At 56.4% G+C, this 16560-nt stretch overlaps 1 protein-coding gene across 1 annotated transcript; it reads left to right on the top strand.

Moving 5' to 3' along the window:
* The first annotated feature begins 520 nt into the window (after positions 1 to 520).
* LOC137366812 (filaggrin-like) lies at positions 521 to 10665 on the top strand. The gene is made up of 6 exons (XM_068028436.1): positions 521 to 4589; positions 4719 to 6596; positions 6693 to 7268; positions 7385 to 8386; positions 8863 to 10329; positions 10460 to 10665. Exons 1-6 carry the CDS (start codon positions 521 to 523, stop codon positions 10663 to 10665), a joined length of 9198 nt encoding a protein of 3065 aa, XP_067884537.1.
* Positions 10666 to 16560: the final 5895 nt, after the last annotated feature.

Raw genomic sequence — 16560 nt, 5'->3', positions numbered from 1 at the left:
GGATAATCATCCAGCAGCGGCAGGTACACACCCAGCAGCGGCAGGTACACACCCAGCATCGGCAAGTACACACTCAGCAGCGGCTGGTACACACCCAGCAGCGGCAGCTACACACCCAGAAGCAGCAGTTACACACCCAGCAGCGGCAGGTACACACCCAGCAGCGGCAGCTACACACCCAGAAGCAGCAGGTACACACCCAGCAGCGGCAGGTACACACCCAGCAGCGGCAGGTACACACCAAGCAGCAGCAGGTACACACCCAGCAGCGACAGGTACACACCCAGCAGCGGTAGGTACACACCTAGAAGCAGCAGGTACACACCCAGCAGCGGTGGCTAATCACCCAGCAGCGGCAGGTACACACCCAGCATCGGCAGGTATACATACAGCAGCAGCTGGTACACACCCAGCAGCAGCAGATACACACTCAGCAGCAGCAGCTAATCACCCAGCAGTGGCACGTACACACCCAGCAGTGTTGGGTACGAAACCAGCAGTGGCTGGCACACACCCAGCAATGGCAGGTACACACCCAGCAGCAGCAGCAGGTACACACCCAACAGCAGCTGGTACACACCCAGCTACGGCAGGTACACACCCAGCAACGGCAGGTACACACCCAGCAGCGGCAGGTACACAACCAGCAGCGGCAGGTACACACCCAGCAGCAGTGGCAGGAACACACCCTGAAGCAGCAGGTACACAACCAGCAGCAGCAGGTACACACCCAGCAGCAGCTGGTGCACACCCTGCATCGGCAGGTACACACCCAGCAGCGGCAGGTACAGACCCAGCAGCAGCAGGTACATTTCCAGCAGCAGCAGATACACACTCAGCAGCGGCGGCTAATCACCCAGCAGCGGCAGGTACACACCCAGCAGTGGCAGGTACACACCCAGAAGTGGCGGGTACACACCCAGCAGTGTTGGGTACACACCCAGCAGTGTTGGGTATGCAAGCAGCAGTGACTGGCACACGCCCAGCAACGGCAGGTACACACCCAGCAGCAGCAGCAGGTACACACCCAACAGCGGCTGGTACACACCCAGCAGCGGCAGGTACACACCCAGCAGCAGTGGCAGGAACACACCCTGCAGCAGCTGGTACACAACCAGCAGCAGCTGGTGTACACCCTGCATCGGCAGGTACACACCCAGCAGCAGCTGGTGCACACCCTGCATCGGCAGGTACACACCCAGCAGCAGCTGGTACACACCCAGCAGCAGCAGGTACACACCCAGCTGCGGCAGGTACACACCTAGCTGCGGCGGCTACACACCCAGCAGCAGCAGGTACACACCCAGCTGCGGCTGGTACACACCCAGCAGCGGCCGCAACACTCCCAGCAGCAGCGGCTACACACCCGGCAGTGGCAGGTACACACCCAGCAGTGGCTGGTACACACCCAGCAGCGGCTGGTACACACCCAGCAGCAGCGGCTACACACCCAGAAGTGGCAGCTACACACCCAGCAGCGGCTGGTACACACCCAGCAGTGGCTGGTACACACCCAGCAGCAGCTGGTTCACACCCAGCAGCGGCAGCTACACACCCAGCAGCAGCTGGTAAACACCCAGAAGCAGCGGCTACACACCCAGCAGTGGCAGCTACACACCCAGCAGCGGCTGGTACACACCCAGCAGCGGCTGGTACACACCCAGCAGCGACAGGTACACACCCAGCAGCGGCAGGTACACACCCAGCAGCAGCAGGTACACACCCAGAAGCAGCAGGTACACAACCAGAAGCAGCAGGTACACACCCAGAAGCAGCAGGTACACAACCAGAAGCAGCAGGTACACACCCAGCAGCGGCAGGTACACACCCAGCATCGGCAGGTACACACCCAGCATCGGCAAGTACACACCCAGCAGCGGCCGGTACACACCCAGCAGCGGCAGGTACACACCCAGCAGCGGCAGGTACACACCCAGCTGCGGCAGGTACGCACTCAGCAGCGGCTGGTACACACCCAGCAGCGGCAGCTACACACCCAGAAGCAGCAGGTACACACCCAGCAGCGGCAGGTACACACCCAGCAGCAGCAGGTACACACCCAGCAGCGACAGGTACACACCCAGCAGCGGCAGGTACACACCCAGCAGCAGCAGGTACACACCCAGCAGCGGTGGATAATCATCCAGCAGCGGCAGGTACACACCCAGCAGCGGCAGGTACACACCCAGCATCGGCAAGTACACACTCAGCAGCGGCCGGTACACACCCAGGAGCGGCAGGTACACACCCAGCAGCAGCAGGTACACACCCAGCAGCGACAGGTACACACCCAGCAGCGGCAGGTACACACCCAGCAGCAGCAGGTGCACACCCAGCAGCGGTGGATAATCATCCAGCAGCGGCAGGTACACACCCAGCAGCGGCAGGTACACACCCAGCATCGGCAAGTACACACTCAGCAGCGGCTGGTACACACCCAGCAGCGGCAGCTACACACCCAGAAGCAGCAGTTACACACCCAGCAGCGGCAGGTACACACCCAGCAGCGGCAGCTACACACCCAGAAGCAGCAGGTACACACCCAGCAGCGGCAGGTACACACCCAGCAGCGGCAGGTACACACCAAGCAGCAGCAGGTACACACCCAGCAGCGACAGGTACACACCCAGCAGCGGTAGGTACACACCTAGAAGCAGCAGGTACACACCCAGCAGCGGTGGCTAATCACCCAGCAGCGGCAGGTACACACCCAGCATCGGCAGGTATACATACAGCAGCAGCTGGTACACACCCAGCAGCAGCAGATACACACTCAGCAGCAGCAGCTAATCACCCAGCAGTGGCACGTACACACCCAGCAGTGTTGGGTACGAAACCAGCAGTGGCTGGCACACACCCAGCAATGGCAGGTACACACCCAGCAGCAGCAGCAGGTACACACCCAACAGCAGCTGGTACACACCCAGCTACGGCAGGTACACACCCAGCAACGGCAGGTACACACCCAGCAGCGGCAGGTACACAACCAGCAGCGGCAGGTACACACCCAGCAGCAGTGGCAGGAACACACCCTGAAGCAGCAGGTACACAACCAGCAGCAGCAGGTACACACCCAGCAGCAGCTGGTGCACACCCTGCATCGGCAGGTACACACCCAGCAGCGGCAGGTACAGACCCAGCAGCAGCAGGTACATTTCCAGCAGCAGCAGATACACACTCAGCAGCGGCGGCTAATCACCCAGCAGCGGCAGGTACACACCCAGCAGTGGCAGGTACACACCCAGAAGTGGCGGGTACACACCCAGCAGTGTTGGGTACACACCCAGCAGTGTTGGGTATGCAAGCAGCAGTGACTGGCACACGCCCAGCAACGGCAGGTACACACCCAGCAGCAGCAGCAGGTACACACCCAACAGCGGCTGGTACACACCCAGCAGCGGCAGGTACACACCCAGCAGCAGTGGCAGGAACACACCCTGCAGCAGCTGGTACACAACCAGCAGCAGCTGGTGTACACCCTGCATCGGCAGGTACACACCCAGCAGCAGCTGGTGCACACCCTGCATCGGCAGGTACACACCCAGCAGCAGCTGGTACACACCCAGCAGCAGCAGGTACACACCCAGCTGCGGCAGGTACACACCTAGCTGCGGCGGCTACACACCCAGCAGCAGCAGGTACACACCCAGCTGCGGCTGGTACACACCCAGCAGCGGCCGCAACACTCCCAGCAGCAGCGGCTACACACCCGGCAGTGGCAGGTACACACCCAGCAGTGGCTGGTACACACCCAGCAGCGGCTGGTACACACCCAGCAGCAGCGGCTACACACCCAGAAGTGGCAGCTACACACCCAGCAGCGGCTGGTACACACCCAGCAGTGGCTGGTACACACCCAGCAGCAGCTGGTTCACACCCAGCAGCGGCAGCTACACACCCAGCAGCAGCTGGTAAACACCCAGCAGCAGCGGCTACACACCCAGCAGTGGCAGCTACACACCCAGCAGCGGCTGGTACACACCCAGCAGCGGCTGGTACACACCCAGCAGCGGCTGGTACACACCCAGCAGCGACAGGTACACACCCAGCAGCGGCAGGTACACACCCAGCAGCAGCAGGTACACACCCAGCAGCGGTGGATAATCATCCAGCAGCAGCAGGTACACACCCAGCATCGGCAAGTACACACCCAGCAACGGCAGGTACACACCCAGCAGCGGCAGGTACACAACCAGCAGCGGCAGGTACACACCCAGCAGCAGTGGCAGGAACACACCCTGAAGCAGCTGGTACACAACCAGCAGCAGCAGGTACACACCCAGCAGCAGCTGGTGCACACCCTGCATCGGCAGGTACACACCCAGCAGCGGCAGGTACAGACCCAGCAGCAGCAGGTATATTTCCAGCAGCAGCAGATACACACTCAGCAGCGGCGGCTAATCACCCAGCAGCGGCAGGTACACACCCAGCAGTGGCAGGTACACACCCAGAAGTGGCGGGTACACACCCAGCAGTGTTGGGTACACACCCAGCAGTGTTGGGTACGCAAGCAGCAGTGACTGGCACACACCCAGCAACGGCAGGTACACACCCAGCAGCAGCAGCAGGTACACACCCAACAGCGGCAGGTACACACCCAGCAGCAGTGGCAGGAACACACCCTGCAGCAGCTGGTACACAACCAGCAGCAGCTGGTGTACACCCTGCATAGGCAGGTACACACCCAGCAGCAGCTGGTGCACACCCTGCATCGGCAGGTACACACCCAGCAGCAGCTGGTGCACACCCTGCATCGGCAGGTACACACCCAGCAGCAGCTGGTGCACACCCTGCATCGGCAGGTACACACCCAGCGGCGGCTGGTACACACCCAGCAGCAGCAGGTACACACCCAGCTGCGGCTGGTACACACCCAGCAGCGGCCGCAACACTCCCAGCAGCAGCGGCTACACACCCGGCAGTGGCAGGTACACACCCAACAGCGGCTGGTACACACCCAGCAGTGGCTGGCACACACCCAGCAGTGGCTGGTACACACCCAGCAGCGGCTGGTACACACCCAGCAGTGGCTGGTACACACCCAGCAGCAGCGGCTACACACCCAGCAGTGGCAGCTACACACCTAGCAGCGGCTGGTACACACCCAGCAGTGGCTGGTACACACCCAGCAGCAGCTGGTTCACACCCAGCAGCGGCAGCTACACACCCAGCAGCAGCTGGTAAACACCCAGCAGTGGCTGGTACACACCCAGCAGCGGCAGGTACCCACCCAGAAGCAGCAGGTACACACCCAGCAGCAGCAGGTACACACCCAGCAGCAGCAGGTACACACTCAGCAGCGGTGGCTAATCATCCAGCAGCGGCAGGTACACACCCAGCAGCGGTGACTAATCACCCAGCAGCGGCAGGTACACACCCAGCATCGGCAGGTACACACCCAGCAGCAGCAGGTACACACCCAGCAGCAGCAGATACACACTCAGCAGCAGCGGCTAATCACCCAGCAGTGGCAGGTACACACCGAGCAGTGGCAGGTACACACCCAGAAGTGGCGGGTACACACCCAGCAGTGTTGGGTACGCAACCAGCAGTGGCTGGCACACACCAAGCAACGGCAGGTACACACCCAGCAGCAGCAGCAGGTCCACACTCAACAGCAGCTGGTACACACCCAGCAGCGGCAGGTACACACCCAGCAGCAGCAGGTACATACCCGGCAGCAGCAGATACACACTCAGCAGCGGCGGCTAATCACCCAGCAGCGGCAGGTACACACCCAGAAGTGGCGGGTACACACCCAGCAGTGTTGGGTACACATCCAGCAGTGTTGGGTGCGCAACCAGCAGTGGCTGGCACACACCCAGCAACGGCAGGTACACACCCAGCAGCAGCAGCAGGTACACACCCAACAGTGGCTGGTACACACCCAGCAGTGGCAGGTACACACCCAGCAGCGGCAGGTGCACAACCAGAAGCGGCAGGTACACACCCAGCAGCAGTGGCAGGTACACAACCAGCAGCAGCTGGTGCACACCCTGCATCGGCAGGTACACACCCAGCAGCAACTGGTGCACACCCTGCATCGGCAGGTACACACCCAGCAGCCTCTGGTACACACCCAGTAGCGGCTGGTACACACCCAGCAGCAGCGGCTAATTGCCCGGCAACGGCAGATACACACCCAGCAGCGGAAAGTACACACCCAGCAGCGGCTGGGACACACCCAGCAGCGGCAGGTACACAACCAGTAGCGGCAGGTACACACCCTGCAGCAGCAGGTACACAACCAGCAGCAGCTGGTGCACACCCAGCAGTGGCAGGTACACACCCAGCAGCGGCTGGTACACACCCAGCAGCGGCAGCTACACACCCAGCAGCAGCTGGTACACACCCAGCAGTGGCTGGTACACACCCAGCAGCGGCAGATACACACCCAGCAGCAGCTGGTAAACACCCAGCAGTGGCTGGTACACACCCAGCTGCGGCGGCTACACACCCAGCTGCGGCTGGTACACACCCAGCAGCGGCCGCAACACACCCAGCAGCAGCGGCTACACACCCAGCAGTGGCAGGTACACACCCAGCAGCGGCTGGTCCACACCCAGCAGCGGCAGCTACACACCCAGCAGCGGCTGGTACACACCCAGCAGCGGCAGCTACACACCCAGCAGCAGCGGCTACACACCCAGCAGTGGCAGGTACACACCCAGCAGCGGCTGGTACACACCCAGCAGCGGCAGCTACACACCCAGCAGCAGCTGGTACACACCCAGCAGTGGCTGGTACACACCCAGCAGCGGCAGATACACACCCAGCAGCAGCTGGTAAATACCCAGCAGTGGCTGGTACACACCCAGCAGCGGCTGGTACACACCCAGCAGCGGCAGGTACACACCCAGCAGTGGCTGGTATACACCCAGCAGCGGCAGGTACACACCCAGCAGTGGCAGGTACACACTCAGCAGTGGCAGGTACACACCCAGCAGCAGCTGGTACACACCCAGCAGTGGCTGGCACACACCCAGCAGTGGCTGGTACACACCCAGCAGCGGCTGGTACACACCCAGCAGTGGCAGGTACACACCCAGCAGTGGCAGGTACACACCCAGCAGCCTCTGGTACACACCCAGTAGCGGCTGGTACACACCCAGCAGCAGCGGCTAATCGCCCGGCAACGGCAGATACACACCCAGCAGCGGCTGGTACACACCCAGCAGCGGCAGGTACACACCAAGCAGCGGCTGGTCCACACCTAGCAGAGGCTGGTACACACCCAGCAGCGGCTGGTACACACCCACCAGCAGCAGGTACACACGCGGCATCAGTGGCTCACTCCCAGCAGTGGCAGGTACACACCCAGCAGCGGCTGGTACACACCCAGCAGCGGCAGGTACACACCAAGCAGCGGCTGGTCCACACCTAGCAGAGGCTGGTACACACCCAGCAGCAGCTGGTACACACCAAGCAGCGGCTGGTACACACCCTGCAGCGGCAGCTACACACCCTGCAGCGGCAGCTAATCACCCAGCAGCAGCGGCAGCCACACACCCAGCAGTGGCTGGTACACACCCAGCAGCAGCTGGTACACACCCAGCAGCGGCAGCCACACACCCAGCAGTGGCTGGTAAACAACCAGCAGCAGCAGGTACACACCCAGCAGCGGCAGGTACACACCCAGCAGTGGTGACCAATCACCCAGCAGCAGCTGGTACACACCAAGCAGCGGCTGGTACACACCCTGCAGCGGCAGCTACACACCCTGCAGCGGCAGCTAATCACCCAGCAGCAGCGGCAGCCACACACCCAGCAGTGGCTGGTACACACCCAGCAGCAGCTGGTACACACCCAGCAGCGGCAGCCACACACCCAGCAGCGGCTGGTACACACACAGCAGCAGCAGGTACACACCCAGCAGCGGCAGGTACACACCCAGCAGTGGTGACCAATCACCCAGCAGCAGCAGGTACACACTTAGCAGCGGCAGGTACACACCCAGCATCGGCAGGTACACACCCAGCATCGGCAAGTACACACTCAGCAGCGGCAGGTACACACCCAGCAGCGGCAGATACACACCCAGCAGCGGCAGCTACACACCCAGCAGCAGCAGGTACACACCCAGCAGCGGTGGCTAATCATCCAGCAGCGGCAGGTACACACCCAGCAGCGGTGACTAATCACCCAGCAGCAGCAGGTACACACCCAGCATCGGCAGGTACACACCCAGCAGCAGCAGGTACACACCCAGCAGCAGTGACTAATCACCCAGCAGTGGCAGGTATACACTTAGCAGCGGCAGGTACACACCCAGCATCGGCAGGTACACACCCAGCATCGGCAAGTACACACTCAGCAGCGGCAGGTACACACCCAGCAGCGGCAGATACACACCCAGCAGCGGCAGCTACACACCCAGCAGCAGCAGGTACACACCCAGCAGCGGCAGATACACACCCAGCAGCGGCAGCTACACACCCAGCAGCAGCAGGTACACACCCAGCAGCGGTGACTAATCACCCAGCAGCGGCAGGTACACACCCAGCATCGGCAGGTACACACCCAGCAGCAGCAGGTACACACCCAGCAGCGGTGACTAATCACCCAGCAGTGGCAGGTACACACCCAGAAGTGGCGGGTACACACCCAGCAGTGTTGGGTACGCAACCAGCAGTGGCAGGTACACACCCAGCAGCAGCACCAGGTACACACCCAACAGCAGCTGGTACACACCCAGCAGCGGCAGGTACACACCCAGCAGCAGCAGGTACATACCAGGCGGAGCAGATACACACTCAGCAGCGGCGGCTAATCACCCAGCAGCGGCAGGTACACACCCAGAAGTGGCGGGTACACACCCAGCAGTGTTGGGTACACATCCAGCAGTGTTGGGTGCGCAACCAGCAGTGGCTGGCACACACCCAACAGCGGCTGGTACACACCTAGCAGTGGCAGGTACAAACCCAGCAGCGGCAGCTACACACCCAGGAGCGGCAGGTACACAACCAAAAGCGGCAGGTACACACCCAGCAGCAGTGGCAGGTACACACCCGGCAGCAGCAGGTACACAACCAGCAGCAGCTGGTGCACACCCTGCATCGGCAGGTACACACCCAGCAGCAACTGGTGCACACCCTGCATCGGCAGGTACACACCCAGCAGCCTCTGGTACACACCCAGTAGCGGCTGGTACACACCCAGCCGCAGCGGCTAATCGCCCGGCAATGGCAGATACACACCCAGCAGCGGAAGGTACACACCCAGCAGCGGCTGGTACACACCCAGCAGCGGCAGGTACACACCCAGCAGCAGCTGGTACACACCCAGCAGTGGCTGGCACACACCCAGCAGTGGCAGGTACACACCCAGCAGCAGCAGGTACACACCCAGCTGTGGCAGGTACACACCCAGCAGTGGCAGGTACACACCCAGCAGCGGCTGGTACACACCCAGCAGCGGCAGCTACACACCCAGCAGCAGCTGGTAAACACCCAGCAGTGGCTGGTACACACCCAGCAGCGACTGGTACACACCCAGCAGCGGCAGCTACACACCCAGCAGCAGCTGGTAAACACCCAGCAGTGGCTGGTACACACCCAGCAGCGGCTGGTACACACCCAGCAGCGGCAGGTACACACCCAGCAGTGGCAGGTACACACTCAGCAGTGGCAGGTACACACGCAGCAGCAGCTGGTACACACCCAGCAGCGGCAGGTACACACCAAGCAGCGGCTGGTCCACACCTAGCAGAGGCTGGCACACACCCAGCAGTAGCTGGTACACACCAAGCAGCGGCTGGTTCACACCCTGCAGCGGCAGCTACACACCCTGCATCGGCAGCTAATCACCCAGCAGCAGCGGCAGCTACACACCCAGCAGCGGTTGGTACACACCCAGAAGCGGTGGGTACACACCCAGCAGCATCAAGTACACACCCTGCAGCGGCTGGCACACACTCCGCAGCAGCGGCTAATCACCCAGCAGCAGCGGCAGCTACACACCCAGCAGTGTTTGGTACACACCCAGAAGCGGTGGGTACACACCCAGCATTATCAAGTACACACCCAGCAGCGGCTGGTACACACCCAGCAGCGGCTGGTACACACCCAGCAGCGGCAGGTACACACCCAGCAGCGGCTGGTACACACCCTGCAGCGGCTGGTACACACCCAGCAGCGGCAGGTACACACCCAGCAGCGGCTGGTACACACCCTGCCGCGGCTGGTACACACCCTGCAGCGGCTGGTACACACCCAGCAGCGGCAGGTACACACCCTGCAGCGGCTGGTACACACCCAGCAGTGGCAGGTACACACCCAGCAGCGGCTGGTACACACCCTGCAGCGGCTGGTACACACCCAGCAGCATCAGGTACACACCCAGCAGCGGCAGGTTGCCATTGAGGGATCTAAATAGAGCAAAGAGTCCTTATTGTAAGAATGGACTGAAAATGTTTAAACCCTGTGAAGCCTTTTATTAAGTTACCACCATTAATTTGCAGTGCACAAGTCTCCTGAAGCAGAAGCTATGCCATTGCACCATTTCATGGAGACTGGTCTCTCTGCTAATGTAGCTCTTGCTGCAATGGCAACCCAACCAGGAAAATTCTGTCCAGCATTTCTGCTGCCTGAGTTGCTCTGGGCTGGCCCTGCAGTACTCGGCAGAGGGGTGTCAATTGTCATAGCAGAATCTCACCATTATCGCTGACCATCTTGGTCACATTGTAAAAATAAAAGTCACCACAAAACAAACATACCAGACCAAATGTATAAATCAAGTCTTGTCATATTGCATATAAACCATCAACTCATCACACTTCTGCATTCGCTTAGTGCCTGTCTTTTGTATGCTTTTACCTGTCCTAGTGCTCCTATGCAGTCCTACCCCAATGGCTGCAACATAACTAGTGGAAGGCTGCTGATTTTCAGTGGGGGAGACTGCAGATGGCCTTGGAGGACGACCTCAAGCAGCTCTGAACATTCGGACTGCAACATCTGGGCAGCAACAGTCTGGGCTGGCTGGCTGACAGGCAACAGCAAGGACACTGGTGGAGTGACAGTGGTCGGAGGACAAATGCTTTCATCCTGACAGAGAACAGTAGGTTTGTGTTTCACGGAGCCACTGCCACTCCACTGGGCTGGTGCCTCAGCCTCCTAGTAATCTGTTGGAGATTGCTGGACTGCTGTGAGATCCCTGAAAACCCCTTTGCACACTACAGATATTGAAGCAGTCCATGTAGAAATGCAGAAAGACCTGGACAATATCCAGGCTTTGGCTGATAAATGGCAAATAACATTCATGCCACACAAGTGCCAGGCAATGACCATCTCAAACAAGAGAGAATCTAACCATCTCCCCTTTACATTCACTGCCATTACGATCGCTGAATCCCCCACTATCAACATCCTGGGGGTTACCATTGACCAGAAACTGAACTGGAGAAGCCATATAAATACCGTGGCTACAAGAGTAGATCAGAGGCTAGGAATCCTGCGGCGAGTAACTCACCTCCTGACTCCCCAAAGCCTGTCCACCATCTACAAGGCACAAGTCAGGAGTGTGACGGAATACTCTCAACTTGTCTGGATAGGTGCAGCTCCAACAACACTCAAGAAGCTCGACACCATCCAGGACAAAGCAGCCTGCTTGATTGGCACCACATCCACCACCTTCAACATTCACTCCCCTGACCACTGATGCACAGTGGCAGCAGTGTGTACCATCTACAAGATACGCTGCAGCAACACACCAAGGCTCCTCAGACAGCACCTTCCAAACCCGTGACCTCTACCACCTAGAAAGACAAGGAGAGCAGATGCATGGGAACATCACCACCTGTAAGTTCCCCTCCAAGCCACACACCATCCTGACTTGGAACTATATCACAGTTCCTTCACTGTCGCCAGGTCAAAATCCTGGAACTCCCTTCCTGACAGCACTGTGGGTGTACCTACCCCACATGGACTGCAGCAGTTCAAGAAGGCAGCTCATTACCACCTTCTCAAGGGCAATAAATGCTGGCCTGGTCTGCGACGCCCACATCCCCCAAACAAATAAAAAAACCCACAGACATGATGACAGCAGTCTGAGCTCTCATGGCTTGTGCTCGTGCTGCAACGGAAGCTGAGACATCGGCCATCAGATACTGCATCATGGTTGGGTTCACAAGTGTGCTAATGTTGATGGCCACCACTTCCATGCTAGTAAGGTTGGATTCCAAACTCTACACAAAGCCCTGTGCAAAGTTGGTGCCAGTCTCCTCCATGCTCCTTGGCATGCATGCCAGTGCACCAAGCATTTCATTGTGTACACTCGCCAGTCTTCTTCTTTAGCCTGCCCCATTGAAGTGCTCATATGAGTCTCTCATCTGAGTCCTCTGCAGCAGAATCTGTGTGTGACCTCACCCATTGGTACGCTGGCACCTGCGCATCCTTTGTCCCCTGATCTGGCTGCAGGTCATTCATGCCCTGGTGCCTCAACACATGCAGATCCTGCCTCTATGCTACCTTTTAAATTATACTCAGTGTCTGTATCTGAACTGGTGGCTGTGCATGTCAGAGTGAGGGATGATGTTTCTTCATTATTAGTACCATTTTGCTCTTCCACCTCTTTCTCTTCCACTACTGCCTGGCCAATTTCCAGTTATTGGGTATCTGAAAAGAGAAAAGCACAAGGGAAGGGTTGTGGTGAGGGGAGGGGAGGAAGCAACAGGTTCATGTTTAAACCATCAGCAGCTTGTAAACCAGAGAGAAGTGTTGGATAAGGGGGAAATGGGATATGAGAAGGAGGATTAGGTATGAGTATACCATCTTCTTCAGTGGTTTCAGCACCACTGCTGACCACAGCCTCAGCAATGGATGTCCCAATGATGATGAGTACTGTATCATCCATAGGGGTTAGGACATGCAGGCATGCCTATCCCCCACTGGTTACCTCCTATTGTTTCTGGTTGTGCACCAATTTGTACTTGAGGAGAGCGGGAAGTGTGTCAGTGAGAGTGTGGTGCAATCTGTTTGGGTGATGTAGTTAGCATGGTTGAATAGCTGGCTGTGTGCAACATTGGAAAATCTTAGAGCCCACTCTCTGCCATGTTGTGCCATTCTTGTGACTTTCAGTCTCCCAAACTCACTTTTACAATAACTTCCTGCCCTTGCTCCAACCAAAATGCACCTCCCCTTTAAGTGGTACAGGCTGACTTTAAGGCCTGCAGGCTAGTGTGAACTCACGCTAGCATCTCACGATTTTGCACCCCTGCTCGGGCTTGCAGACACCCAACAGAGTGAGTAGTGCTGGCTGTATTCTACAATATTTAAATGAGCAGGCCGCACGAAGTTGGCCAGCTGCCAGCATCAGAAGCAAAGGGCAAGGGTTAATCACACATTGCAATCCCTGCGAACCTTATCGGGTGTTATCAAATTACAAGGACAGCGTTTGCCCTGTTGCCTCTGGTTCTTTTGGTATTCACTTTCCACCTATGTTTACTGGTTTGCGAGCCTGCCACAGTGGAAACAGTTTCTCCTTATTTATTCTATCAAAACCGTTCGGGATTCTCCACATAATTGGCATCCTAAACCCTGGTACCATTCTAGTAAATCTCTTCTGCACCCTCTCCAAGGCTTTGGCATCCTTCCTAAAGTGTGATGCCCAAATTTGGATACAATACTCTAGCTGAGGCTTAATCAGTGTTTTAGAAAGTTTTAGAATTACTTCCTTCCATTTGTACTCAATGTCTCTGTTTAAAAGCCAAGGATCTCACATGCTTTTTTTTTAAACAGCCTTCTCAACTTGTCCTACTACCTTCAAAGATTTGTGCACATACACCCCAAGGTCCGTCTGCTACTGTACCCCTTTAACATTACACCACTTAGTTTGCGTTGCCTCCCCTCATTCCTCCTACCAAAATGAGGCATCTCCAACCAGGTCCAACCAGTCCCCATCCACCACCACCCTCCTCCGCCTGGCTGAACTTGTTCTCACATTGAACAACTGCTTCTTTAACTCATCTCGCTTCCTCCAAATAAAAGGTGTTGATGTGGGTACCCGCATGGGTCCTAGCTATGACTGTCTTTTTGTGGGGTATGTCGAACATTCCTTGTTCCAGTCCTACTCAGGGCCCATCCCCCAACTCTTTTACCAATACACTGATGACTGTATCGGTGCCGTTTCCTGCTCTTGCCCTGAACTGGAAAACTTCATCAACTTCACTTCCAATTTTCACCCTCTCTCACCTTTATATGGTCCATTGCTGACACTTCCCTTCCCTTCCTCAACTTCTCTGCCTCCATTTATGGGGATAGGCTATCAACAAATATTCATTATAAGCCCACCGACTCCCACAGCTACCTCGACTACACTTTCTCACACCCTGCCTCCCGTAAGAACTCCATTCCATTCTCCCAGTTTCTCCGTCTACATCACATCTGTTCTGATGATGCAACCTTCCACACTAGTACTTCTGATATGTCTTCCTATTTCCTCAACAGAGGATTCCCCCCACCATGGTTTGCAGGGTCCATGACCACATCTGCCCTCATTTCCTGCACTTCTACTATCACACCTTCCCCTCCCTCCCAGAGCTACAATAGAGTTCCCCATTTCCTCACCTTCCACCCCACCAGCCTCCATAATCAATGGATCATCTTCCGCCATATCCACCACCTCTAGCATGACGCCATCATCAAACACATCTTCCCCTCTCCTCCCCTTTCAGCATTCCAAAGGGACCATTTCCTCTGCAACACCCTGGTCCACTCCTCAATCACTCCTGACACCTCGTCCCCTTCCCAAGGCACCTTTCCATGCCAGCGCAGGAGATGCAACACCTACCCTTTTACCTCCTCTCTTCTCACCATCCAAGGCCCCAAACACTCCTTCCAGGTGAAACAGTGATTCACTTGTACTTCTCTCAATTTAGTATACTGATTTCGCTGCTCACAATGCAGTTTGCTGTACATTGGAGATCATATGCAGAATGGGTGACTGCTTTGTGGAACACCTCCATTCAGTCCACAAGCATGACCCTGAGCTTCCAGTAGCCTGCCATTTTAATTTTCCACCTTGCTCTCATGCCCACATTTCTGTCTTCAGCCTACTGCAGTGTTCCAGTGAAGCTGAACGCAAGCTCCAGGAACAGCATCTCATCTTTCGATTTGGCACTGTACTGCCTTCTGGACTCAACATTGAGTTCAACAATTTCAGGCACTAATCTTTTCCCATTTTCTTTCCTTTTCTTTGCATGTTTCCGTTTTAATCTTGTTTTCTCTTCTTTTGTTTTCGGAAGGCAGCTGTTCATCATTCTGTCATTCGCACCTCCTCTAGTCACATCTTTTGTTTCTTTACTTGTCTCATTACCATTCCCTTTGCCTCTACCTCACCAACTCTTTGTCATTTAATTTTTCCCATCTTCCGCCACTATAACAGACCTGCCCTTATGTTCTTTTTCCACCCTCCACCATTTGACCTACTTAAAACCTATTACATTTCTAACTTTTCCCAGTTCTGATGAAGGTCATCGACCGAAATGTTAACTCCATTTCTCTCTCCACAAGTGCTGCCAGATCTGCTGAGTATTTCCAGCATTTTCTGCTTTTATTTCAGATTTCCAGCATCTGCACTATTTTGCTCATCTCACACTTCTCTATGTTAAACCTCATTTTCCATGTGCTTGTCTATATCCTCCTGTTACTAGCCTCCTCACCATTTACTACATTTTCAACATTAATAAAGCAACCTGTATTTATATTTAACATAGTAAAACATTACAAGGCACTTCACAGGACCGTTATCAAACAAAACATATCACTGAGCCACATAAGGAAATATCAGGAAATATGACCAAAAGCTTGGTCAAAGAGGTAGATTTTAAGGAGTGTCTTCAAGGAGGAGAGAGAATGGTAGAGAGGTGGAGAGGTTTAGAGAGGAAATCCCAGAGTTTAAGTATTGGCAGGTGAAGGCGCGGCCACCAATGGTGGAAAAATTAAAATCGGGGATGCTCAAGAGGCCAAAATTGAAGGAATGCAAGTATCGCAGATGGTTGTGGGGCTGGAGGAGATTACAGAGATAGGGAGGTGCAAGACCATGCAGGGATTTGAAAGTAAGGATGAGAATTTTGAAACCGAGGCGTTGATTAACAGGTTGCCAATGTAGGTCAGTGCGACAGGAGTGACGGGTGAATGGAGCTTGGTGTGAGTTAAGATGTGGGCAGCAGAGTTTTGGATGACCTCAAGTGTATAGAGGTTAGAATGTGGGGGGCTGGCCTGGAGAGTATGTTAGAATAGTCAAGTCTGGAGGTAACATAGGCATGAATGAGGGTTTCAACAGCAAATGAGCTGAAGCAGAGATGAAGTTGGGAGATGATACAGGAAATAGGTGGTCTTAGTGATGGCAGAGATATGGGGTCGGAAGCTCATCGCGAGGTCAAATGTTACACCAAGGTTGTGAACAGCCTCAGACAGTTGCCAGGCAGAGGGATGGAGTTAATGACTATCGAATGGAGTTTGTAGCGAAGACAGGTTAAATATCATCTGCAAACTTTGTATACCCAAGTCCAATTCATAAATATATCAAAAAGAGCAGTCACCATAATAATGATGAAAGGTCATA

Source organism: Heterodontus francisci, chromosome 3 (genome assembly GCF_036365525.1).
Source record: "Heterodontus francisci isolate sHetFra1 chromosome 3, sHetFra1.hap1, whole genome shotgun sequence".
In the NCBI taxonomy this organism is placed as follows: Eukaryota; Metazoa; Chordata; class Chondrichthyes; order Heterodontiformes; family Heterodontidae; genus Heterodontus; species Heterodontus francisci.
The sequence above is the reverse complement of the archived record's forward strand: the minus strand, read 5'-3'. Positions and strand labels throughout refer to the sequence as shown.